The sequence below is a fragment of the Vanellus vanellus genome (assembly GCF_965231255.1).
Source record: "Vanellus vanellus genome assembly, chromosome: 19".
In the NCBI taxonomy this organism is placed as follows: Eukaryota; Metazoa; Chordata; class Aves; order Charadriiformes; family Charadriidae; genus Vanellus; species Vanellus vanellus.
Window position 1 is genome coordinate 10,195,097 of NC_138924.1, and position 27,924 is coordinate 10,223,020.

Genomic DNA, 27,924 nt, shown 5'->3' on the forward strand with positions numbered 1-27,924 from the left:
CAGATGGCCTCATTTAGGCATGAGGCAAGTTATTCACACAACAAATGTGAAACAGCTTGGAAATGGATTTTATTTTTACCTGAGACTGTTGAGATCAAGATCATCTGTATCAAAGTCCAGAAGAGGCTGCGGGGTATCGCTCGGACCGTGCGACTGCAGCACTGAAGAGCTGGATGAAATGACGGTAGTTTGGCCCGAGGGATGGATTGTTTTGAACTGGAACTGCGGGCCCATCCACAGGCGTCGGTGCGGCCCGGTGTGAGTCACTATTTCGACCTGTGGGAAGATGGGGAACTGCTTAACAAAACCCCGTGATATATTGAACAGTTTCTTCAACGCACCGAACCCCCGGAATCCCGCTGTTCTCAGGCAAAAAGAGTGTTCTGTGCCATCAGCTCAGAGGAACGCTGCACAGGGGAAAATTCGGAATGCCTCTGCTAGAGAGCGATGCTCCAGCCGAAGCCAAGAGCTTCTTGCGGAGCCTTGAAAGCCCTCGAACCACCAGCCTGAGGACCGAACCACCAGCCTGAGGGCACTGCACCCCGGTTCTTAAACTGTTCTTAAGACCGACACTCCATGCTGGCTATCACTTCACCTCACCCCGTTCCCTCCTCCCCTCGCTGTTATGAAATCCACGCTATAACCTGAATGCTAAAACGCTGCTCTTGTGGTGCAACAAACAGGGGAAGACATTTCCATCTGCATCTGCACGGAGCAGTCGGAGGAACTGAACGTTTACCCCCCCCCCCCCAGACAACCTCAATCCTGAGCAGGTGAAGGGATGCAGTTTTAAAAGCAAGCTGTTCCAGCTTCGTTACGGCTGCTTTCTAAAAGTTCACACATTAAACAGCGCTGCTTCACATGTGTCCAGCACAAACTGTATTTCAAATCGAAGCTCGTAATGACTGTTGGCACATCTGAGGATACCACTGGCAGGGACCGCCTTGCTGGGAAGCAACAAGATTTGTAGCAGAGCGCAATGCGAAGTGCGCTGCGAGACACACCGCAGCCCGGGTCACGCTCCTTCCTATGCAGATGCGATACAAACAGGCACGCGCAACACACGGAGTTCAGAAGGGCAGCTACACACACCCATCTACATAGTCATTTAACCGAAATTCCAACAATTGAAATAGAGGGGTCTTTGCTTGCAATGAACAACCACATATATATGAAATAACAGGTGCATATGTGATGTGTATCTGTATGTGTGTGTGTCGGTATACGCGCAGACACAGAAGCTTCTCAGTTCCGTGCCAGAGAACACAGACGGTGTGTCTAACAAACAGTAATTTCAAATATTCAGATTTTCCTCTAGGTATTGGCTCCCAGTGAGAGCCTAAATATGAACTTTTGAAAAACAAGTTATTTCAGTCAATGAAGCGCCCAAAATATTTAAAAAATGTCTTTTCACACTGATAACTACACCCGATGAGTACCAGTTCTGGCAAACTCTTAAATAAGCCAAATATAGCAATGTAAACAACCATGAAAATTTAAGATGGTAACATTGTTGGAAACATATATGATCGGGAAACTTGGGCCTTGTAAATAAAAGGGTAAACAAAGTATGGGTCTTCTATAATACAATTTTAAAAGTCAAAACAGCCTTTACAGATCAGAAAAAGGAAATATGAAATTAAAATATTAAGCTCTGGTGGACTCATACTTTTAGGATAACAAAATACTCTATTAAATTCCCATCAATTTCTGCTAAAACAATGAGCAGCTTCACAGCAAAAATGCAATTTAGTGAGGAAATTAATGAAAATGTATTTTTGTATACGTATGACATAGATGTGTACTAGTAGCAATTCTCAACTCTTTAAGAAGCAATTTTAAACCCTGGATAATGCTGTTCTACGTTCTCTGCTAACGTAAGATGACAAATGCACGGCCTGTTTAGCGGTATTTCCATCTTTGCGTTTATCTTCGCGTAACTCAAGATTGACTGTGGCCGTTTCTGAGGCAAGTAGCTTTTACGTAGCAGTGTAAATTAGGCCACAGATAAAATAATCTGTATATTTTAAGCTTGAAACCATCAGTGTCACAGAGCCGAGAGGTAAACAGATGCCTTTGCAATTTTACTGAGGCTACGGCCAGATGTTCCTATTCACTCTCCTGTTGTGTGCAGGACAAACATATTGTATCTACTTCACACTGACAGCACACATTACCCACTGTTCTAATTGAAAAGTTGAAGTGAAGGGCAGTGTTTTTTCACTGCATGCTGTGACTGTTGATAACAACACTTTAATTTTGAAAAACATACTTGCACTTTAGGCTTAATCTAAAGTGGCTTGCTTAGAGGACGCTAGCATCTTCGTGCTCAAAAGCGCTATCATCACTCTTTTCACTCAGCAAAAATTAAACATTCCGGAAGCATTCTCTGAATTATCTGTGTCCTGTGACATCACTTGGGATTTTTTTTCCTTATAAATATATTTACTCTTCCAGAGGGACAGACGTGATGAATTTCAAGCAGTCTTAAGTTCTTTTGACATTTTAGATCTTCCAAGAATTAGTAACAAACCGATCCCTGTAACGTAGCTTTACCTTGCTCTCTTTTTCCTGAGGTTGCCCACAGTAAACGCGACAGTAAAATAAGCTAAACTATCCAAACAGTACGGGAGAGGACAGACGGAAAACTACAGGTGAAGTCTTGGCCCCAGCGAGCTCAGTGATAAAATTCCCGCTGCCTACACCGATTGATTAGCTTCACTGTCGTTATGCTCTGACAAATCAGAGACAGCATAAGCAAGTAGGATACATCACCGTATGGCCACATCTGCAGTCAGGCCAGGTAAGTGGATTCACATGAATAGATTCCCCAATGAATGCCGCCTCCGGACTGGTACATGTGGGAACCTAACTTCTCCGTTTGGGAAAATGCTGTGTATGATTTATTCACCAGTGGGAGAAGCAAATCACATCCATGAATATTTCATATTTATGCCATACACCCCAGCAACACATTTAATGCATCACTCCTGTAACAACGTTGTTCGTAAACCAAAGGAAACCCAGCTAATTTGTCAGGATGAATTCCGTGTACCAGGTACCCTGTAATTGCTGTGGTAAATCCAGAGCATTTGTAATTTTTATTTATTTATTTAACTCTAACCTTTTCTTTCTACCAGGAACGAATTCTCAGCGTATTATTCATGACCTACGTTCCTAAACTGAAGTTATGTTTTGAGACCAATAGCCAAGAATGTACTGAGTTCTTAAAGAGAAGCTTCACTGACTGAAACAAAGCGAGAATGGATAAAACTACCAAGACTTAACCTCATATAAAAATATTCCACCAAGCAGGATCATTTTAAAGCACTACAGTATTCGTATCTAGCCATAACTCAAAGGAATTACCAGTAGGAAATGCAGTAACTGATAACCAGAAAAAGAAGGAAGCAAACCAGTTAATTGACTATTTTTACGTTAAAATGCAGTAAGCACAGCACAGGTCACAACTGAAAAGGCATCCTCATTTTGCCAAGCCAACTTCCTTTATCCGTGTCTGAAAAGGGACCACGTCAGGAGAAAAAGGCAGAGAGGTATCCTTCTACTGCCAACTTAAACTTCCTACTTCATCTGGAACTCCCCAAGGACGTGACATGTGCCAGTGACGATGGGGGCTTTATATGGCTTTTAATATAGCTTGTATAGCTTGTATAAAATGTAAAGACCCTCAAATTCATTCCGTCTTAAGTCAGGAGTGAAGCCAGTTTTATACACAGCAATGCCCACGGCCTACTGGAAGCTCACTTTCCATTTTGAGGAAAGTTGCAAATTTTACTTCCAGCGGATACTATTACTGTTTCCCTCCTGAACTGGAACTCCCCCAAAAAGCATACCTGTGAAAGCCACTCTTCATCCTCTTGCCCGCTGTGGTCAGACGCTAAGCTGTCGTATGACTCGTGGCGAGTGATCGGTCCAGGGCTTCCCGGTGGAACCACTGAAAAAAACCAGAAAATGGAAAAATCAGATTTACTGTTAAATGCTTTTTTAAAAAGCTTTTTCAGAAAGTTATTGGTACAGCAATGTATATACTGTCCTAAATCTGTGACAATATGTCGGTGCACAGAAAGAGCTCAAATATTGACATCAGAAGTGATGAAAAGATTTCTGTTCTTTCCCTTGAATGCATACATACAGCCACTATGGTATCCCAATTGGCTCTTCTTTCAACCTTAAGTACTTAATGATCACACAGAAGAGTTCAATACATAGGACAACCATCTGTCTTGAGGAACTTAACACCGAGAAATGCCGCTGTCAATGACGGAAGCCTTTTCTACAACCTTTTCAGAATGTGAACTATGCTAAAGCGCACTGACAAAGCCATCCTGAGCCACTGGGACACCGACTGACTTCAAACATAGACTACTTCCAAGACTTCATGAACTGAATTATTGCTCTCATTTCGACATTCATGTAGTTAATTTAAAGCTGGCTTCATAAACAACTTGATTTTTAGGACGTGAGTTTTTTGCAATTTAATGGGAAGTGCTTCATTATCATCTTAGTGTCACCTTTTCATTATAGTAGCAACAATGTATTAAGAATCCATAACAAAGCAGAGTTGGATGTTCAGTTTGCTACAAAGACTAAATACTGAGATTATTTCATTGGCCTGTAAAATACCAGGACGTCTGCAACCGGAGATCCAAGGCTGGCTAAATTTTTGGTTTGACTCAACATCAGATCTGTCCACAGTGCTCATCAGCAAACCTCCTCCTGACAGCACCGTGAAAATCATAGAATCATAGAATCAGTGAGGTTGGAAGGGACCTTTAAGATCATCAAGTCCAACCATTAACCTACCCTGATAAAAACACCACCACTCCTAAACCATGTCCCTAAGCACCTCATCTACCCTTTTCTTAAACACCTCCAGGGATGGTGAATCCACCACCTCTCTGGGCAGCTTATTCCAATGTTTAATAACCCTTTCAGTGAAAAAATGCTTCCTAATATCCAATCTAAACCTGCCCTGACATAACTTGAACCCATTTCCTCTTGTCCTATCACTTGTCGCCAGGGAGAACAGGTCAGCTCCCATCTCTCTAAAACCTCCTTTCAGGTAGTTGTAGAGTTGTAATCGTACATTACTGTAGCTGCTTAAATGCTTAAGTCTCTACTGTTTTCAAAAGACTGGTGCAAACAAATAACCTCAATTCACACAGCAAAAGTAAGTTAATTTTGTTCCTCTATTCACTACTCTTATCTGTCTTCTACTCACCGCACCAGAAAAACGCAAGTTCTTCAGCTCTGCAGACTGCACGATACCCAAACCCACTTTTAAAACAACTACCAAATATACATACAACTTTGGGGAAAAACCACAATGTAGTGTTCAAATGCTACCACAAAAGCGAGAGAAAATCCTACACTCATTGTTGTGGAGATCAATATTTCACGACTCCTAGTTCTTGAGTCATTTAACTGCGCTAGCAAAGCTACAGTCTGGCTACTGCAGTTTCTGCGGCAGTAGCATTACCTTGCTCTAACTGAAACTTCACACTTGAGAAAGCTGGAAGAGTTTAGGGAAAGCAAAATGCAAGCAAGCACCCCAGGCAGGTGGTATTTTTTATTTTCTTGTACCTGCTTACTGTCAGGGGCCCGTTGGAGGCCCGGCTTCAATACCGAGAAACCATACCCACACGTCGAGGGAAGAGCAGACACCACGAAAGCAAATTAAAAGAAGCAAATGCAACATTGGTATTTTTACGTTGGTAAAACAAGAGTTTTACGCTACAGTGTTAAGATACCAGACAATCCTAAAATTAGAACACATATTTTTATATTCACATAATCGAAAAATAACTCCAAGTTTTTAAAACTGATTTTTAAAAACTATATTATTACAGGGTTGACCTTTACGTGTCAAGTTTCCATCCACTACAAATTTTTACAGCCATGTTGTAAACCCCTAATAATAGTTTATAATGGCAAAGCAGACACAACTGTAACCATAAATACAGAATGGCGCCTCTATAATATAAGCAGCACAGGGTTTTCATAAATCCATACGCTATATGAAATAAAGGGATTTCCCTCCTGTTTGTGTAAGTGGGTATCTGAGCCCAGTCTCAGCTCCGGAGCCATTCCTAACACCTCTGCATCACAGTGTGTCCTTATTCCGAAACCCGCAATATACCATATTCAGTTCAGGGCCCAACTTATTAAAGGATTATTTCAAGTGCTATATACATGAGGACAGACTCTTAGAAAGCGTCAAGTTTCCCCTGCGAGATACCGTGCATCTGCCGTAATCGCTGAAACCAACACGCTGTGTGCCTGCACGTGGGTGTACGTACCCACCTCAGCAACCACGGACGTCATCTCAGCATTGCGTGTCCGTCACTTTTCAAGATAATACCGAAACTACATTCATCTGCTTCATTACAACAGCGACAGATCTAATTCCGTGACGTGCGGATGGCTCTGGCCAGCCCGTACCAAAGGCGTATTAACAAAACACCTTTCTGGATTAGAAACAGCTGACAAAAAATCACAGTAAATATCTGAATATGAAACCATAGTGCCCACACTTCTTCCTTATTGCTAATGCTCATATTTGAAACCAATGAAACAAAAACATTATTTTGACACGTTCTGCTGTTGCCCTAATCTTCCCCATATCTCCTGACTCCCCTACAATAAATCCCAGCGACCGCAGTAACGCCTGTTGCTGAGGGCCCAGCCGATCCACTGCAGGCTTTCCTCTTATTGAACTCCGCTAACAAACTGTTCATGACTCCAGCAGATGGTTTTGCTTTCAAACCGACGGGAACTTTATGGACTGTTCTGAATTTTTTTTGTTCCTTCTATCCCAGGGGCAACTACCAGAGCTGTGCAGGTGAGGGAAGCTGCGAGGCAGCGACTAGCTGCAGAAACGCTAGCCCAGGGAGCCGCGTCCACCCCGCTTTGTCGCCCTATTTCTCCCTTGCAGAATACTCTTGCATTTTACTGGAGGTACAAGATGGCTTTACAGTGAAAAAGAAATTCGAATTTAAGAATAGTTTTGGTCCTACGCTGTATTGCCTTTTCCTGAGGAAGGGCCTTTGCACAGGTCTTGCAATAACACACGTTTTGGCGCAGCTTCAGAGCGCAGCATTAACTCTTTCTACCAAAAAGTGACGACATGCTGAATTCCACGGAAAAGCTCTGCCTTCGAGTTCACCGGCAGGGCAACAGTGATAAAGCCTTAGCTGAGGTCAAACCTCAGTAATTTATTTTGCTATTTAATAAAATAGCATTTATGTACCACACCTATCACAAAAGCAGGCATTTAAAGAGTCTGGTTTTGATAGCAGGATCCCGTGAGGACGGTCCCAGCCTTAGCGGAGGCAAAGCCAGCTCTACTCCCACCGCCCTCCGCGGGAGCACGCGCTGGGATGGGAGACGTGACCTTATAAGACAAGTGATCCTGGCTGGAGATTTGCCATCGCTGCACCGCTTGTTACAGATACACATACGGTCATTTTTTTCAAGTTAAAAATGGCCTTGAAGTTATAGGAACAAATACGTTCTAAAAATTTAAAACTGATTCTTTTCTTCATTTCTGGGTCACACACCTCTTGCATCGGTATCAAGTTCCAAGATGAGATTAATTTAAGCCCGGAGGGACATTTCCAGGAATTTGAGCTTGAAAGTAATCTTTTATCTTCCAGCTTAATTCTTTGAAAATCTGAAATCACGCCGGAAATTAGGCAGCCTCTTACACATCAGTGAAGCCAATCTTATCCTAGAACACAGAGTTTTTTCTGTTTCCAAAGAATTTCATTCTAATGCAGGATGGCAAACGATAAAATTCACATTCTTCAAACACTTTGTAGCAAGTAGTGGTTTTTCTTGCACTCCTGTAATTTCTCTTTCACCGGGGAGAAGTCACAAATGGCACACGTGTAGACAAGGAACGAGCAAGCCCTTGTTGTGCAGAGGTATTTTACGGGCAATTGCAGGTGTTTTCTACCTTCCTAAAATAATGAATTCAATGCTTTGTGTCTGAGCTATGCCAATTTTTAACTTTTTGCTATTCTTACGCCAACATCTGGAACAAACATATATCAAATATCAGAATGCGACTGAGTTTGTTTAATGTTGACATACACAAACATGCAGAAATTTGTACAATTACCCATGGAGTGAAAAAGCACCTAGAAAATGAGTGTTTATTAGAAATCTAAGGTGAGAATTAGAACATACAATTTCTATTTATTCAGTATAAGAGGGCACTAAGTCCGCTTATAAATGCAAAGAACTCCATAAGCAAGCATTCCAGGTCACTTTTTAAAAACTGGAGTGCTACCTACAGCAAAAATTAGAGCTTTGCCACAAATATTTGGCAAGGGGCAAAAACCAACTTTGAGCTGCTCGAAAATAATAGTAGGACCTTTATTCTCTGTCCTCCTCCAAGTGAAAAGTGATCTGCATCAACTCTAAATCTGGAATATATTCCTGTCCCCCCATCCTGACTAGCTCTACTGAACACTCCACATTTAACTACGGAAAAACAGAATCTCAGCGAAAACCGTTGTTGTTCATCTTCTTTCATGACTTGAACACTGTCATCTCATTTTCTACCCTCAAAATCAAAGGTGCAGGTGCTTACCCATAATCTCAGGTAAATTTTGAAAGTTTACAGACTCCCTTCTCTGCAGTTAAAGGATTAATGTTACTACTATACTGAAGAAAGACTACTAAAGGCAAGGGTCTGAAAAAGAACACATTACAAACTTAGTCATTTGTGTGATGATTGTTAGTGCCAGGAAAACTGCACAGAAGTGCCTGTGGAGACAAAAGTTTCAACAGAAGCCAAAACAAAGGCTGAAATACAGCCGAGCTGATATTCCCCTGGAACTCCAGGACCTGATTCACGCAGTTCAATGATTAAGTACGAAAAAAAACCCCATTGTTTTGAAACTCTGCCATAATAGTGACAAATAAAGAAAACAAACAATTTCTGTTAACCTAAAATAATTTGCATAGGCACTCCTGACATGTGAGCAAGACCCAGGCAAATACACATGCTTGACTAATACTGGGACTAACAAACAGTGGTTCTGTTCATAGATGGACTAATTATACAATAAATACCTAGACCCAAGACAAATCTTTATTCATTCAGAGATTATAAATTGTCATCTTTCAGCAGCGTACAAGTGTTGGAACAAAGAAACACTACAGCTCAATTGTAGTGTGCGCACTTATGGTTTTAATTTGTGAACAATAAATCATTAGTTTTACTTAGTTCTGTGTACTTCTGGAATCAAAAGGTTTTAATTTTCTCATTTATATAAATAAGCTTTACACAATTCAATTTAATTGAGAGTTATATATGAAATTCCCAATGTGCTCTTCTCTAAGGGATGTATGTTTGTCCAAATTAAGAGCAAACAAAGGCATTTGCAGACTATAAAGGCTATTTGTTCTGTGCTGCCTGCCATACACATGCCCACAGACACCCAGAGAGCTTTCCTGTATTTCAATTGAATACACAAAATTTATTACTTGAAGTAAGATTCTAAAATCTAGTAGAAATGGAAACAAGGTACTCTTAACTAATTCACTGACTCTGAAGTCTATCCTGTGTCCCGACAACGCAGAATAAAAATTCCATATCCCTCGGTTTCATACAAATCACACACTAGCACCTGATTTTGATGCTTCTCCTGTGGTTCCTAAGTTATATCTAAAACGATGATAGGTGGTTTAGAGACCTGAGGTAATCACGTGCTTGTCAACAAGCTTCAGGAGTACTTCTCCTAAAATTAAACTTCACAATTTGAATGATTTACTTCATGTTACTTCTGGAACTACTGCCTCATTAGTTACATCGTGTCACCCCTGACAAGTAGAATGTGACAGTTCTGGTTTAGGTCTACGTGCAGCCACTTCAAATTCAACCGGTTCACCTTTTTCCATCTTCTAGACGTGATCTCACTTCCGTCAGAGGTTGGTTTCGGTATCCCACAGGCAGGTTTTTCTCTGTAGTTCCAAGTCCAACAACTACTTAGCGAGTTTTATGGCATGCGTGTTCCCAAACCTTCTCTTACAGCACAGCGCCCTGTGCCTGCTGGCTCTACCGCACCTCAAGCATGACAATGAAGCGAAGACCAGGTTTTCATTTTAGACAGAATGCTTACAGCCACGTTTAAAATAAACTGTTTGTAGTTTGGTGATATGCTCTATGTATTTTTACTTGTGGCTAGATGTTACTGAACAAAGTTCTGGGTTTAATGCATTTTTCAGCTTGTAAACTTCTGCAGGGCCATGCCATGCAAATTAAAATATCCTCTTTCACCCAAAACTTCTCCCCACTCATTTTTTCCCGTTAGGTCCTTCTGAGATTCCTGTATGCACGAACATCGTAAAATTAAGCTAAAAAAACCCCTGTAAAGCAGGAGTTTAGCTGGCCTAACAGTTATTTCACACCACCAATTGACTTATATATTTATTCATTCATATTTGCATATTTCCCACAATTTATTGGGTGCTTTATAGACCATCCATTCTCTGTATCAGCACTTTAATCTTAAAGCAATAGGTAGGTCTGTAACCAGAAGATGAATTTTCCTTAGATTTCCCCCAGCTTTGATGACTGCTTTGCTTGCTCCTTCCTTTACACTGGTTTGATAGTCTTTTGTTTGTTTGTTTGTTTGTTTGTTTTTCCCCTAAAAGGAAAAGGCTTCAACATCACTTCTGGTTTCATCGCAAGACATGTAAGTGTTCCCTGTGTTTAACTCCAGCTTCCTTCTCTAAAGGTCTCATAGGAAACCAGTCAAGTAATAGGAATGTTTAAAGCTGGGCAGAGCTAGAACCTGATATTACTCACAGTACAGAGCATCTTAAGGCTGTTCAACACTTGAAATGCTCAGACTGCGAGCAGACTATCGGATCTGTACCAAAGGATAACATATATATTCTTTCCTGAGTTAAAGAATAATTTCAACTGCACGAACCTATGGTGAAATCCATCTGATGGCCATCTTTAAAGAATTATGGAAGAGGTAACTATTTCTATAATTCACTGACTTCAAAAGTATGTTTGACATTATTGTCGGGAAAATTATGTTAACCATGGATTACTGTTACAATCAAAGTATGTAGTGAGAAGTCAAGAGGCTTAGTAGTAAATTTTCAAAGCGGTGCGTGGGGATTTACCCGTTTGACTCCCATTAACGTCAATAGGAGTCGCGCGGCTAAATCCCTGTACACTGCTTTGAAAACTGACCCCTTCGTGTTGATGGACCCCTCTCTAAGAAGTTCCAGATGACCATGTAAGAATAGTAAAGAACTGTTTCAGCATGTGCCCTTGTTCATTATTGTTGTTTGTACACATCTGAAAGTATTTTAATTCCTATACGCAGTGCTGTTTCCAGCATTTAGTTTATAAAATATGGATTAAGATGGGCAAGTACTCAGTAACCTGATGAAGCCATGCACATGCCCAGGTGTATATACGCATCAAAAACTTAACATACATTGGCAGCTTCCAACGCACCTTACAGAGTTAATTTTTTTTATCCACCTCGTCTATATTATTTCACAAACACCAATTACAGCTGAAGAATGCAGCATGATTTACTCCATTGCTCATACGCAACGATGCAGCACTTTTATGAAATGACATCTGCCCTGTTCCTATTTACCCCAATCAGTCCTATGCTCAGTCAGAAATTAAATTTGCTTCCCTTTACCACCTAATCCTGTTTCCTGTAGGGAGCAGGAAGTGCAGGTTACAGTTTTAGGGAAACTTAGTTTTCTCCTAAAAAAGACCACGAACTCCAATTTCATTAGAAACATCTTTTCTGGACCGGGAAGGTGATCCAGATTAGCTTGCAATCTGTTATGCCTCCAAGTGTAAGAAGCAAACCTGAAAACTCCATTTTCACTGTCTGTGGCTACTGCCAGCAAATCTCAAATACATGTAACAATTTTGTAAGAGAAATGCATGCTTGGAATCAGTTTCACTTGAAATTTTTAAAACTGTGGTCATAAAATATTTATTTATGTATTTATAAAATATATGTATGATCTGCTGCAGTTTCAAACATACAAAAAAAATTCCAAATATGAAATATTTATTACATTGCCCAAATTCTTCTGCAATATATTTTACCCGTATCACTTACATTTTCATATATAGATACACACGCTCATATTTTCATGTAATATTTGGAGAGACTAGCTGAGTCAAGATAAACACTTAAGAATTAATTCTCTGAAATTCCAAAATTTGTTCTTCTGTATAAAGAAGTCCTCCTCAAAATTTCTAGGAATTATAAATTGTTCCCTGAGGATCTGGATTTTTAGAGGACATTTGTGCAACTCCTCGAAACTACTGATGTGGAGACCCAGGAAGTTCTCTTCAAAAGTATGTTGCATTCTTTTATTATATGGCAATAACAAAGTAGAATCTCATGAAAACTATACACTAGCTAAAGGCAATTTCAAGTAGAAAGAAAAATAATGGCAAACTGAGAATCTAGAAAATATGAAAAAAATTTCCCATCTGGATAATACAGTTAACGATATGTACCCAAGTAAGTACATGAAATCTCAGCTGTGTGCTGGTTGTACACAAAATACCAAAATAACAACACGACGCAGTTTTCCATCTTTAAGTGTATCGTGCTAACAACTCACAAAGGGTTAGCTGCAACACTCTTGCTGAGAACAGGGGGAAAAACCCGGCAGAATCATCAAAATGAAACCCCTCTTGTGATCAGGGACTCTCTCAGTCTACCAAAGGGCTGGTTTCACATCCGCTGAACAGAGATGAAGCCGCCTCCTCCGTGTGCCTTCCTGCAGACCGCCCCTAGCTCTGCAAAGCCCGGCTCTGGCACTCCGATTTTTCATGAATGGTGTATACTTTGCCGCAGTTTTGAGCCCGTAACACTCAATCGACACAATTTTGTAGAACAGCCCTCATCTGTGGGGCACGGGTAGATCTGAAAGGCCAGTAGTTTAGGACACGTTCATATGATCAGTACATAAAAATGACGGCAGTTTAAAATGTTAACCCACACACCATGGCTTGCTCCAGCTCCTCTCCAGGCTTCACAGTACAGCAGCTCATACAAACTCAAGTGGGCTTCACCCACTTCAGGGCAAGGTCAGAGAGCTTTGTTTAGATAGCCTTCATCGGTGGATTATGTTAAACTGGCCACCTTCGCTCTGAAGTGCTGCCAGGGCTGCTGCAGAACCAGTAAAGCCCAGCAGAGACACAGGTACGGGCAGCTGAGAGCGCTAACTGCTGAAACCACTCCAAACCCGCGCCTGACCATGGCCACGCAGAGATGTCACGGAAACAGAGCAAAAAAGGCTTTGAACACCTCGTAACTACACGATAGCGTAATTGTTGTTACAGGACGGGCTCTGGTTTTGATCAGTTTTATTATTTGAAATCGAGCTCCGTTGTGATAGACATTGAACATACCCATGGCAAGACACAGCTCTGGCCGCGCAGAACACGCTGCATACATACACACTATGGTTATGTGTTTCGTGGGGTACGTACCGTAACATACGTTCTTTCGTGTTAGTGAGAGAGAAAGAATACACTAGTAAATACACAACAGACTGCAAGAAGAGAAATAGAGGTAAAAGGCTGAGAAGTGGTAGAACACTAAATACAATTATCGGTCCCAGTTCATTAGCCTATTACGAGAACACCGTGATGCTCTGCTGCACACGGAAGAAGGCTCACAGACCAGCATGACCAGATTCCTCACTGCGTCTGCTCAGCGTAACTCGTACGGCTGCAGTTCTGCTACGACTACATGCATCGTACCTTGTTTGTCATCGTATCTTTCTTCACAACACATATTCACACAGTTATTTAATACACTCTCCCCTCTTACTCTCAGTCCTGCTTTCCACTGCACAATATTCACCACCTCTACCTATGGAATTTTTATTTCCATCAATGGAATGTATGAAAGGAATATAAAATAGGCCATAAAGAACCACAAGGTTGCTTAGAGACAAAAGTCTTGCTCAGGGTGCATAGCTTTCATTAGAGGGAGCAGGAAGTGCAAAGATGATGTCAGAGCTACAGAGATTATCTGTATAAATTGTGTTATCGTTTAGCCCAAACAAGCACTGGGGAAAGGCTAACCCCCTCCCTTTGGAGACAATGAATAGTTACCAAGTTTGACTTCTAATGAAAGCCATTTTCAGTGAAACGCAAGGTATGTACCACGGTTGGTCCAGAAATGAAAATCTGTTGTAACAGCCAAAAGTCAAAGGCAGCTATAAATAGAGACCTTAATCTTTTCAAGAATCCCTTAACGAAGTCTATAAAACTGATTATATCTTCAGGCCTAACTGAAGTGCAAATTCTTACTCAGAAATAAGTAACAGCCCTGCGAGTATTACTTGGAGACCAGTACAGGAACAAAGAACGAGAATACAGAGTACTGGTTTGAAACCTACCATGGTGGAATATGAATCACATTGCATTTAGAATAAACAATTAATGAGACAGCAGAAGCCTCGGCTACGCGTCCATTTTTCTGAGAGAGAAACAATTTCCAGAAGCGGTCAGAGTGGGATAAAGAAACACTGCATCATTCCTTTTAACACAACAGAAATGGTCTTTGATTATTTAAAAGCCAATTGCAAAGATCTGTCTTCAAAACCTCCTATTGGAGGTTTAATAGCAAAGAGGTGCAAGTACACTTACCAGCAACACTATAGTAAAGTAGAGACTTTTGTTTTAACAAAATCTATATTTATACGATTACATTTCCTATGGTTGAGGGCAGCTGTAATTAATGGATTTCCCTCCTTCCCCTAATGCAGTCATTTGTCAATTTAAACACAAGAACGTCCAATCAATTTTGATGTATTTAGTAAGCAATTTGTCAAAGAGTACTGCATACCAGTTAATATATTAATTCTTGTCATTGGCCCGCTTCTGACAACTGCAGGTCGTCTCCATCAAATTGGTCCTGATGAGCCAAAACTCTTGCCTGGAATGTGAAGGTGCCCTTTCCAGAGTCAGAGGAGAGAAATCATATCTGTTTTGACTCAAAACCTTTCTTGGACCATTTTTGGTCTGATTTCAAGTTTTTTTCATTAATGTGTCGATTGTCCACATTTCTGATGTCTCAACTACAGTCCATTCCTCCAAGGCAACAAAAAAGTAAATTCAAAGAGGAGTAAGGAAGAGAGGAAATAAGCAGTACGAAATGAGGCTGTAAGCCTTTCTGCTGTTACGCAATGTTGCCTGTTTTCACTGCAATTCCATTAAGTACCACACACACATCTGTATGAATTCAAACATGCAAAAATGGAAGGCATAGAACTTGGACAAAGGAAACACGGGTTAAGTCAATCAAATACGTAAGACTTTGGGTTATGGTAACACGGTAAAAGAGAGAAGAGTAGTCAGCAGAAAAGGACCTGAGCACAAACGGCTGATTGCCATGGACACGAAAAGCACATCTTCACAGCATGCTTCAAGAGTTTATACTCCCAGAAACATGTTAATTCCTGAGTACTAAATAGCAGGAAGCAAGTGGTATCGAAAGAATATATAATGATGAATCTTGGCAATTGTCTGAAGAAAGCCAAGTCCTTTACACTGCAAGTTCCCATGGACACAAGAAGCCCTCCTACGTACGCAGTGCCTCGCACTACTCTCCTCCCACTGTCAGGTCCGCTATGGCAGTCTACCTATAGCAGGGGATGGTATTTACGTCATAGGAAAAACACCTATGAAGAATAAAATGCGACTACATCTCCTTCCTCTATTGCCATTAGGTTTAGAAATTGCTCAGAACACAGGCAAAGGAATACTAGAGACGCAAACAAGGTAAAATATTACGTGTTAAACCTGAGAAGGGGAGGAGAGAAACATGTAGCACCTAACAGCCAGCACCGAAGACCTGAGGACTGTAATGCAGCTGGGGCTTCGCAGGACGAATTCGGACGAAAACAAAAGTAACACTGAAATCTGCTCTGCCAGAAGGCGAGGAGATTCTCGTGACTGGCTATTCTTCCTCTGACCAACTACAAAAAGCCTGAACCAGTTACGAGCAGGACACCGACGCTGACACTTCCTGCAGGACAGCAGGTTGTGGAATTTAACACGCAAGTTCACTTTCAAGCCATGAACTCACAGAAAGGTCCGAATCTCTCACTACCCACTGTCTCACCTCTCTGCACCAGCCACGGCTGTGATAAAGCACTCAGGTAGATGCGAACTGCATACTCTGGTCCAGGTTTCTGCAGCAGATGTCACAGATGACCTCAAAGCAATGAAACAGCTGTGCTAATCCACTTACAAATACCCTTGGGATAAAGGTCTTGGACACTTGTTGTACAAAATATTTCTTCAAACAATGGTTCCTTGTTACTTCCTTATTAGCTGTGAATATAACCAAGATCCTTTAAAAATATTAAAAGCGGAACTATGCGTAAGTAACTAAATGCAGTATTTTTAGACGATTCTCTTTTTATCACAAGAACTCACTGGCCTACTTTATACTTTTCAGAGACTAAGGAAGATTTTGGTCCCGTGTTTTGGCATCAAACCGCATATTTATAAAAACCCGCACAGTATAGCCCTCCAACCAGACCGCCAGACGTTTCATTGTTCTGCCCGTCTGCTGACAGAGGTACTCTGTGCTAAAAAGCACACTGAGTATTTTTCAATGACCCAGGGGGCAAAGGTCACTTATTATAAATGGATAATGAGACCTAATGCAATGTTCTGAGTGTGGACAAAGAAAGGGTCTATCCATACCCCCTTGTGACTTGGTCATTCAGGCTTTTATTTCCCCTGCACACTTAATGGAGCCAAACAATTGGCAGAAATGCTATACAGAAACTGAGAGAAACTGCTGTATTCTACCTCTGATAGACAGATACAAATAGTGACCCTGAAACGGCGCCAGAACTCCTCTTACCACTAACGTGGCAGACAGATGTAACATTCACCCTAAACCCCTATTTAGCCATTTGCTGGCAATTAAACGTACTGACGGAAGCGATAGCACATCAAACCACAGGCTTCAGCTAATGTCAACCCATTACATTACTGCAGGTAAGCGGAGCCAGATAACTTCGTTTTAGCATGTATTTAATAGGGGGAAAGCTAACAGGTATCTTGGACTCTTTTGTGGGAATCCTGGTTTGACTCCATTTTTTCAAAAACTTCACTGAGTAGCCTCAGATAGAATAAATCCAGAAGACAAACAAAACTTGAAAGAAGATCAGATATACGCAAATTTCTCTGTTAATGCCATTTTTACTATGTTGTCTAGATTCCTTGTCTTTCGTGTCTATTATTCTATTTTTCTTTACATTCCATACCTATAATAAATTCATATTATGTGAATTAAAACCTGAATTAAAATTCTTCACTGTAATTCAAATAATACAAATTCATTATTTTGTTGGAATTTAGTTACCACTCATTCTTCTTCCTTTAAAAAGTTTCCCATAGAAAACCATTTGAAATGCATAGTATTTGAGTTGTTAATGAAATACATAGTGAACCACACCCATCCCCAATTTCAGTATGTAGGATAAATGTGGTCTGTGTATATAAGCATTGATGCTCACAGAAGAGCTTTTATTCAGACCATGTCTATGCAATACATCGTTTTTATTTCAACAGAAACTAAAAAGCAGACAAACTACTTTTACAAATTGTCCAAAATTCTCCAGACTGCATTCTGTGCTCTTGAACCCATACTGCAATAACTGCACACTACATATTGTATTTTATATATTTATATGCTTGGTACTGTGCAGAGGAAATGGCTGAAACCAATACAGATGATAAAGACATCTAGAATGACAGCAGAGAATTTGGGGAGGGCGAGAGTGGGAAGAAATCTGGCCCAAACAGGCAAGTTGCAAGGACTCACAAACACGGGGAGTGTTTGTGAATCCAAGCTAGTTTGGGAGAGTGTTTCAAGACTACTCAGTACTGCTGTTTTCCCTGAAGACGATACATTTGATAGGTTAGATAATTCTGCAAAGCAATAGACTGGACAGCCCTAAAAAACAATAAATGCACACAGCAGTGGACACTATCCTCTTATGCTAATGCTTTGTCTTACACAGATATTTTAACTACTAACAGGCCAAGAGGATATATATTAAAGGAAAAGTGCTGGAAAAGGGTCTTAACTCCACCTCCTTGGTGGCAGGAAACAGATTATGTTTTTCCTTGCAAACATGTCTAGCTAAACGTGACTTACCAAAACACTGCAGTTTCTGTGAATGAGCCTGTTTGCCTTTTTTACCTCCTTATCATAAAAGTTATTTAATGTCATCATCAGTGACAGGTGCATAAGCAATGGATAAAACTATAAATATCAAAATGAATTATTGGCAACATAAGCAGACTGCGTAGCAGCAGTTACCTTAAACCACAATATGAAATTAGACCTGTGCTCCATAGTTAAGTGTCTATCAAAGGCTTTGATACAAATTACAAATATATTTGTTGACCTAATTGTACTCAATGCTTCAAAATATTTATATGAAAATTTAAGTATAGGCTTGCACACCTAGTTCTAGACATACTCATTTGAAAATAGTGATCTGTGTTTCTATAGTAAAATATTATACAACCAAAGTACGTCCTTGCAACGACCTTTTATCTGAAAGCAGAACTCATATACCTATAACTGAAAGTAAAATAATGCAGGAATCCAGCAAAAAATTCTAGCCAAAAGGCACATCTAACACAGTGTTGTGCCCTATTAAACACGGTGTTGTGCCCTATTAATTACTTTTTCAAACTCTTTTCCACCTTTTGAGTTTTCTTCCTTTTTCTATGCAGCATGGGAAAAGGAAGACCCTAACCTTGTAGGTTCCCACATTTTGAGCTCTGGGTACATGCAACAGACAGACAGGTAGAAGCAACGGATCTAGTCTGGTGCCAATGTCACTTTTACCAGTCACATCCAGACATACCACCTTTCGGCCCAGATGTCCACTTTCTGCATTTTAAAATGCCTGTGTCACATAACGTGCTGGCGTTAGCTGCACTGACAACTGTGCAGAGGGTCCAGCTCCCCCCTGAGTACCTTTACATATGCCAAGAGTTGTTCCCTTGGGAACCTTTGACTGTTATATAGCTTTGATCTTGACTACACCCTAGATAAAAAAAGAGAGACTTGCTACTCACTGTTAATATTCTTCTCTTTTGAATCGACAAAATAAAAAATAATATACTCATTTATCTATAAACCCAATATAAAAGACATGGGTTTATATATATAATATACATATACCATATAACTATCGATATAGATATATAAATGTTTCTGAACATGCAGTGCAATGCCAGGCATACTGGCTCCCTGCAAACGACGTGGCTGGATAGGACACAGGACGGGGCAGGTGGGCAGCCGCCCCTGGAAGCGATGCCAAGGCTCCCCGGGGAAGCAGCTGTCTGAGACTCTGGCTGGAAGTAGCCCAGCAATCAGGAGTTCCAGGGGAGAGAGAAAATGCAGATGCACTCACTTGTCACTGAGTACTGAATTCACGAGAGGAAACGGCTAAAAGCATGAGAAGAAATGAAGTGAAGAAACCCTGAAGACTTTAGGGGATCTAGTGGGTCACAGTTGCAAGGCCTGCCAAGCGCTCACATTCGGGCTGTATGACAGCCTCACAACTTTGATTCCTGTCAAAAAGAAACTACGTTCGCTTCCCTGCCATTACTAATATAGTTGGTTACGTGAAGCTCTATTCTGGGGAAGAACATGTACTGAAATAAATGCAGGTTGAAAAAACAACTCAGAAAGTAGTCACACTCAGCTTAAAACACGCACAAAAGACAAGACAAAAAGTTGGCAGCTACTTACAGCCAGCAAGAAGATACTGGTAGTACTGTACTGCGTCCGCAGCCAGGAGCAGTGGATGGTTTGCATTAAATGGTGGTTGGAGTTCATTCCACTGAGGAGTTCTGAGGTAAAACACAAGACTATTAATATTTAAACTAATACAGAGAATGTAAATCAGTGTTTCTGTCATCACATGTAATTATCTATACAAGCTCACAAAATGTTTGTAATTATTTAAATTAGCTTGTTCAAACACTGCAATACACCACAGGCAGTTGAGCAGCAGGACCAAATCGCGCGGACTGTGAGGCAAAGACAATACTTGTTTGTTGACTGCAGCATGTATTGCGCAAAAAAACGATGAAGGCTGTTTAGATTAAGTTGGTAAATTCGTTTAGGACCATTGTATGTCTTGCTGACGTTATATAAACACACAACAGAAACCGGGGAACTTTTTTGTTCTGTTAACTAGCATTGCTTCGATACTGTAAAGTCATTGAGCATTTACAAACTGTGAAAATAAAGCTGTGTAAAGTTATGGACTATTGATCCAATTAGAATTTTCAATTCCATTACAACCTACTCATTTCAACAATAATGGTCTAGAAGTCTGTGTTGTAATTTTAATTAGGGTGGGCCATTCCTAAATAGCTTGGTAAATCAAGTATTGATCAATCTAGTCCAGCCATAAGCAGCACTAAGGAATACAGGAGACAAGAAAAATCGATAGAAAAATATTTTAAAACGTCAAAAGCACTGACAACACTTTCTCATCAATTTTTGTTTACTTTCTTCCACATGTCAGGAATAATTTCTTCAACTGTCTTAAGAAATGCTACCTTCAGCTACTTACAGGATAACTCGCCTAATTCTCTGCAATGTGGAAATCTCACTCGTGTCTCATGGCAAAATTCTGTACTTTAACACTGTTAAAATAATTGTTTCTAGTCCTTATATAAAAAGCTAATTTACAATCTGATCATTTATAATCACTAATTGATAAGGAACTCTATTGATCCGTTAACATGTCCATGTAGCTCCATGCCTATAAAAGTATTTAAATGGTTAGCTCCCACTCAGACATGTGAGCGCTAACAGAACTAGGTGATAAGGCACGGATTTGCTATCTGGAGTCCTCTCTTTCAATGGAAAACACTGAGAGTCTTAAAGACAAGTGTTAAGAAAAAAATATGGGTGAAAAATCATGCAGTTCATTCACCCCTTCCAAAAAAAAAAAAAGAAAGCTCACCATCATTTTCTGGACAAAAAGTAGTAAAGGGAATGAGCTACCTAACCAAAGTCCAGCTGGCTCTTGGGCACGTCATCATTTCCAAAGGTGTGTCATCACTAATCTTCGGAGCAGTGCTGAGCGGACGTGGTTCCAATACGTGCTCCACCAGGCTACCGTAACAACTGATAATATACAGTGACTCCACTACAAACTGTTTCGATTGATCTGTTTGCAAGAAGAAAAAAAAACTTATTGCAATAGCACAGCAGAAACAGAAAAAAAGCTTACAGAAATAGCAGACTACTTATTCTTTTGTGTCTCTTGCCTTTATATGCTTGCAGTCAAAAATGCGAATTAGAAGGGCTGGAGAGACAAAAAGAAAGTTGTACAAAGCACACAATTTTCCCCTCGTTTCAAAAAGATACACATATCTCACATAAGAGAAGGTGGAACAGAGTTTCTCACCAAGGTGTGTTCTGGTACACGTTACACACTGTCAAATACATCTGGACATTTGCTTTAGCAAAGGTATCTCACCTTTACCTCACAGCTTTTTAGGTGACACTTCAGAAAGTATCTTTGGATTGAGCTATAAAAGTTTTTTGTCTGTCATTATATCGTAATAAAAGATCAATGATTTATTTCACTAATTAAAGTTTCTTGTAAATTTTCCTATTTACCAAAAGCATCCAAACCATGTTGCCAAAAGTCTCCATTGTCACTGAGTTTAAGGAACAAAATCTACAGATAAGCACCATCTGCTCAGAAGTTATTACAAAATGAGAAAATAAAATAGAGAATTTAAATTTAGATGCAAATCCTGTTTTTGTAGTATACCAACCTTTTTCTCTTTTCAGACCAGGATTGTTTGCAAACCATGACCTCGATGATCCAAAGACTGCAGCAACACAAAACTCTCCTCCCACAGACTTACTGGGTGAAATCTGTGGAGCTGGTTTGGATTTGCTTAAAGAAAGAACAAAAGAAAATTATGAAAGTTAATTCTCAAAAATTAAGATGTCCCTTGCTTAATAGTCATTCTAAGATATTAATTCAGAAGTGGTGAATATCTGCAGTTCCCATAAGATTTAGCAGGATTTATAGATGCTTAGGGCTTCGCAATAATAGGCCCCAAATTCCCCTCGATCACTGAACTCATTAACTTGAAGAACAGCACTGGCTTATAATGGAGAATTAGTTGGACTGTTTAAAAGACCTAATATTGAATATTTGTATTCAGTAGAAACAACTTCCAAAATGAATACAAACATTTATAATCATAAGTCCTTTGGGAATGAAAATACAGATTCGGGGTCAGTCATTCTAGGTGGTTGATATTTTCTTGCATTTTCAAAAGAAACTTACAAATAACGTTAACTTTGCTGATCAGTTGCAACTCAGCACAGTCCTGATGCCGTTGAACTCATTGGGATATATGTGACATGGGCAAAAGGGTAAGAGGGAACCACATGCGGAGGATACCAGGAAAAGGAAACAATGCATACACTCACGAGCTACGTGTTAAAACAAATCAGTAACTGTATCATGTAAAAAGAGATTCAGATACATTCTCCTCTGAAACACCACCATGTGCATGTAGCAGACACAGTGGTTTATGATTATGCTTCATTGAAACATCATTTAGTGTTCCTCCTTACAGGAATCTGAAGATATGTACCATTATGCTTTGCATAAACGCAAAACTATTGTCAGAGCATTGCCCATTTCCGCAGTTCATTAAAGCAGGATTTCACCCTTTCCTCAAGAGAAAAGCTGTTTGAGAAGTTCACGCAGGATTCCGCCTTCTCCACGTTCCCTTTTTTCCAGTCCTTTTCATTGGATTATTTTATATTTCTCTCTCTACTCTATTTCACTGCTCCCTTCTCTTGCTACCTCTCCCTCATCCCCTTTTTTCTGCTTAGTTTCTTGTTCCACACTACACCAGCCTATGATTACACCACCACATTAACTTGGTCACTTTTAAGTAATGACCTTCAGTTCTGAGAAGAGTATATGTGCATATATGTATGTGCAAACAAATTATTGCAAGTATTATGATGGAAGTAAGCAGCAGAAAAATATTTTAAAACAGCAGAAAGCAGTTCAAACACTATGCATAATTATAACAGCACTTAATTCATACTACTCTTTTTTTTTGCTAATGACAAATTACCTGCATACAGGTGACGTAGTTTAACAGGAATGAACCAATAGGGATATTAAAGCAAGAACAGATTATGGCTCAACATAATGTTAAAAAAAAAACGTAAGAAAAGGAAGTTAAACCAAAATTATTCTACAAGCTGGGCTTCTCTAAAACTCCTGCACGTGCCTGCAGAGGCTGCACCTCTCCAAAGATCAATGTCTTGGTCCCTTACAGCTCAGTCCTGATCTCACTGAAATAAATGGCAAAACTCACACTGATCTCACTTCATTTCCTTCCAACAACTAGCTGTACTAAGTGACACGTGGAAAATATGGCATATGGTTAAAGACATATAGCCTCCATCATTACTGTCACGCAACTCAAAACATTTAAAATTGCCTCCAACTTGAACTCATCTAAAGCAACAAATACTTTTTGTGTAGCATACCGGAAATGAGATCATTTATGAAAACGGGAGAAAAGACTAACTGTTTGCGCCCACACCGTATTTTCAGCCAGGTTTCAGAAAGGGATTTACAGAAAGTATATCGGAGCTTCCCAATGCCCTGTGCAGTATTACTCGGCCGGTTTTACAGACGGACTCACTGAAGCACGGAGATGTTAAGCTACTTGCCACAAATGACACACATGGCAAGCCTACGGTCATATATCTCATTTGGAAGAGGAAAAAAAACCAACCAAACCACCAAAAAACCTTTCGAAAGGAATTTTATCACACTGACCGGAGTCAATGGAAAGATTCAGACAAACTTTCATGGCCTTAGATGAGCCCTGAAGCCCCCATACATGCAGGACAGGCTAGAACGTCCCAGAAGAGCAACTGCAATTTACAGTCAGTAACCGATATTGAACCACCACAAAGCACATGATATCCAACTGTTAAAACTACAGCTACAGATTACTGGGTCAGAAATCTGTGTTCCAAAAAGTTCCTGACTATAAATATATTACCTTGCTTGCAGTGGCACTTCACGATATTTATACCAATATTTAAATTGGTATTAACATATCGAGTATCAGCTGCTCAAAAAAAATCAGAAAAGATTTCTTTCACTTTGAAATAGTCACTTGTCACAGAAACAGTGTTTTTAACCAGTTCTGTAACAAACTGTGTATCGATAACTATTTTTAGCTCACACCTTCCAAATATTAATGCACTAATATTCCTTCAGAAATGAAACTACAAGTCTATACTCTAATTAGAGTCTTTTTACCTACTGGTCTATACCTCAATGCTTTTAATATAGAACAAGATTGTTCAGAAAGACAATGTTACCCATCAAACAATCCAAAGCAAACTACAAATACAGGTACGATTCAGCCGTATTCACTTCCTCTTATAAACTTGAAAAGAGAATCTTTTTACACTGTCCTAATATTCTTAATATTCTGAATTTTTACTCAACACAATCTGAGGTTATTAATATAATTTAAAATGGAAAAAAAATGGGAGCAAATGCTATTCTCAACTACAAGCTGGAGTAAAGTTCTAGAGAGACATAATGGACTTGAATTTCTTCAAGCCTTTAAGCAGAGGGAATCAGGTTCTCTAACAACACATTTCTGCAGGGTTCTCCGCAGTCTTAGTTCCAAGACCTATGCTCAACCAAATACAGTTATAAACAACCCAGCGGAAATGTTCTGAGCTGTGTTCTATTTACATCATGTCTTTAATATGTGCATCTTTCAAGGCATGCATTTCAGTGTTGGTTTCAGCGCCAAAACATTTTCCCTTCAAGAATGATGTTTTGTAGACAGAAAGAGCGGACCTTGTGAAACAGGATTACTCATGTGGTTAAACTTAGTCCTGCTAAAAAATAAAGACAAAGAAAAATGACTAGTGCATCATATTGGTTTAGATATATTTCTGAAAAAACTGATGCTATGTCAACAAGTCCATTCTGAAAACTATTGTAACTAAGGAATCTTTCCCTTTACCATCATTTTACTTTATCCCTGAGTTTTCATCAATACATTCCAACTCAAATTTCTTCCCTTCACGAAACCTCAAAAGCCCAGTTATTTTCAGGAACAGTAATGCTATTAGAAAAATATATTTTCATGTCATTTTGATATTTTAACAACTTGGAAACTATAAATCCTCATTATTATGTAGATGCAAACACCCTCTCGGCTTTATAAATGATAACAAAACAATAATGTTGAAGGTAGGTGGTGAATGACTTGTTTCTGCTCTGAACTCCTGCTCTTTATTTGCTCTTAGCCTGTCAGCACTTCATAAATTATTCCAAGAACTGAAATTAAGGCACATTTGGCCTCACTTTTAAAAACATTTAATTTAAAAGAATCTTCACAATATACTAACTTTCAAAAGATTGCACCACATTTTTACTGAAAAGGGTTGCGATGAAGGCAGAAGTGCAGGTTGTTGGAAATCAACACTAAAAACAAGAAAGTGAAGCTAACGGGACCCAAACATCCACCCTAATAATTTCAGTCTTCCACATTAGAAACAAGGGCACTATATTTAAGACGTCAGGAGGGTAAAAAGGCAGTGTGTTTTTTCCTGTCTGGGTCTACCCAACTGTGTAACTACACCAAGAATTCAATGAGACATAGCAGTATTTTCATCCCGGTTGTATCGGTGCAGAAACCTACAGCAGGAGTACAATAGTAATAAAAACCTCTTTCAGTGCCATAGTTCTTGTTCTGCTATAAATTTAGTAAGAGCCGTGCCTCAGCTGAAGACCATGTTCATGTCCTTTCAGTTACCGAGGGCTGACATTCACCTACCCCAGCTGAAGTTAACGACTCACCTACTAAAGTGAAGTTAATCCCAAACTCCAGCTAAATACCACGATATTTGGGGAAATTTATGTTGCCGATAATAATTAACTTCTCTAACATAATTTTGGAGGATTATTTGCATTTTAAATGCAGAAGCACTGAGATGTAGATGTATACATGGCGGATGAAAAACATACATGAGCGTTTTCTATTGAAATGGCACAAGAAGCAATGAGAGCAAACTAAAGAAGAAAATTAAGCCATCACTTTCTCAGATCTTAACAATAAATGAAGAGACTCAGCAACGGCATGCAAATTCTTTCATGTTGACAATGCAATAAGAGAAGATTAAGAGTTACTGAAACAATTCAGTGCTACCACCATTGACGTTAGAAAGTTGACTTTTCTAACAAATCAAACTCTGCCATAATCTCTGGAAATGTGTTGTGTTAGCTCTTTATAAAAACCATAACTAATGACAATATTTTAACTACTTTACATTTTTATTATTATTTATTTTTCTACTTTATATACGAAAGAATTAATAAGCATTAATACTTAAAATATTTTTTCAATCATAAGCAACTATGAAAACCAGAGGCTACACAGTACAGTGATGGAGCATTCCTCAGAGCTTTATGTCTCATAAAATATTGATGGCTCTTAAATTTGTCTTTATGTTCATAGTCAAACACATGACATGCTTTAAGAAAAAAAAATAAATTGCATATATATGATATGAAGGAACTGCTTTAAAATTCAAATATCAATCAAATACTAAGAGTCTGCAAAGATTGAGAATCACATTGGTTTTATATTCCTAACGAACAGCCTTCAAGTACATCAGATTAATAAAAACAAAAGCACTTATTCACAACTCCACAGCTAAACCCACTGACACAGAAACATACCTGATTTCTGAATGTAGAAGTTTTATCTAGACTACATAAGCAGCAACAAAAGTATCAGGAGAAAAATACTGCATGAAATTTGCAATTACACATAAAATTACTGAAAAAGTGTATCTGTCTCAAAATACATAAATTTTAATTAATTTATCATTGTGCCTAAAACAAGAAAACAAAGACATGTTTCCAGTTGTCAAATCATGAATAAAGCAAGAAAAAGTAAGAAAAGCAATGGTAGGCTCCTTTATTTGCCAGGCAGTAAGCTGTCAAATCTTCATTCATTTTGTTTACATAATTTTAGGTCTCATTAAGACCTTAATGGAAACAACATGATTTCTTCCCCCACCCAAAGCATGTTTTTTATCCTAATTTCTCTGTAGGCTAGTAAAGACCATATTTTTGAGCTAGCACTGGCATTAAACAAACCACAAAAGAGTCTTGTGAAAGACAGGCAACAATTTTTGAGTCTATTTCATATATTCCTCTCTTTAATCTAGGCCTTTTAATCTTGCCTCAATTGAAAATCATTTCTGGCTGACAAGCGTCTCTGCTGCTTCATGCAGGGGGTGACTGAAACATCCATTTGCTAAGACAATCCACTTTCAAAACTCTTCCTCCAGAGCCTCTGCAGTTCTTAGATCACCATCAGACGAACTACTTAGGTGCACCATAAACTACACCTAGAAATCGTTCTCAGGAGGACTACTTCAGTAACCAGCTATTCTCTAGGAATAAGGCAACGTCACCTTGCCTTTAGCGTTGCACTTAGTGCTTCGCTTTTCCTGTCTTTGGTATTGCTCCTATATCGCCCATCAGCTGTCCTCCGCCGTTCTGTTACGAGCCCTGTATCCTAACGAAGCTCTTCAGAAGTTCTTTCTGCTGAAGAAAGTATTTTGACAGAGGCATAAGGGGGTGATATATGTGGAACAAACTTCTAGTAGTAGAAACAAGAGCCACGTAGAAATATTCTAACAGGTACTGACAGACATAGCTAATAAGTATCCTCAGCTAAACTAAAAAAAAACAACACAAACCACCCCTCCCCCAAAA

At 39.5% G+C, this 27,924-nt stretch overlaps 1 protein-coding gene across 3 annotated transcripts in view; it reads right to left on the reverse strand.

Annotated features, from left to right (window-relative positions):
- BCAS3 (BCAS3 microtubule associated cell migration factor) overlaps positions 1 to 27,924 on the reverse strand; it is a gene marked incomplete at its 3' end in the record, with an annotated part of 391,462 nt that overhangs the window by 213,721 nt on the left and 149,817 nt on the right. For all 3 annotated transcript variants that reach the window (XM_082493341.1, XM_082493342.1, XM_082493343.1), the window contains exons 17-21: positions 21,893 to 22,017; positions 21,111 to 21,276; positions 19,842 to 19,942; positions 3,855 to 3,955; positions 80 to 276 (exon numbers count right to left, since the gene is read on the reverse strand). In XM_082493341.1, coding sequence (XP_082349467.1) covers positions 80 to 276; positions 3,855 to 3,955; positions 19,842 to 19,942; positions 21,111 to 21,276; positions 21,893 to 22,017 — 690 coding nt within the window. The remainder of the gene's footprint in view (positions 1 to 79; positions 277 to 3,854; positions 3,956 to 19,841; positions 19,943 to 21,110; positions 21,277 to 21,892; positions 22,018 to 27,924) is intronic.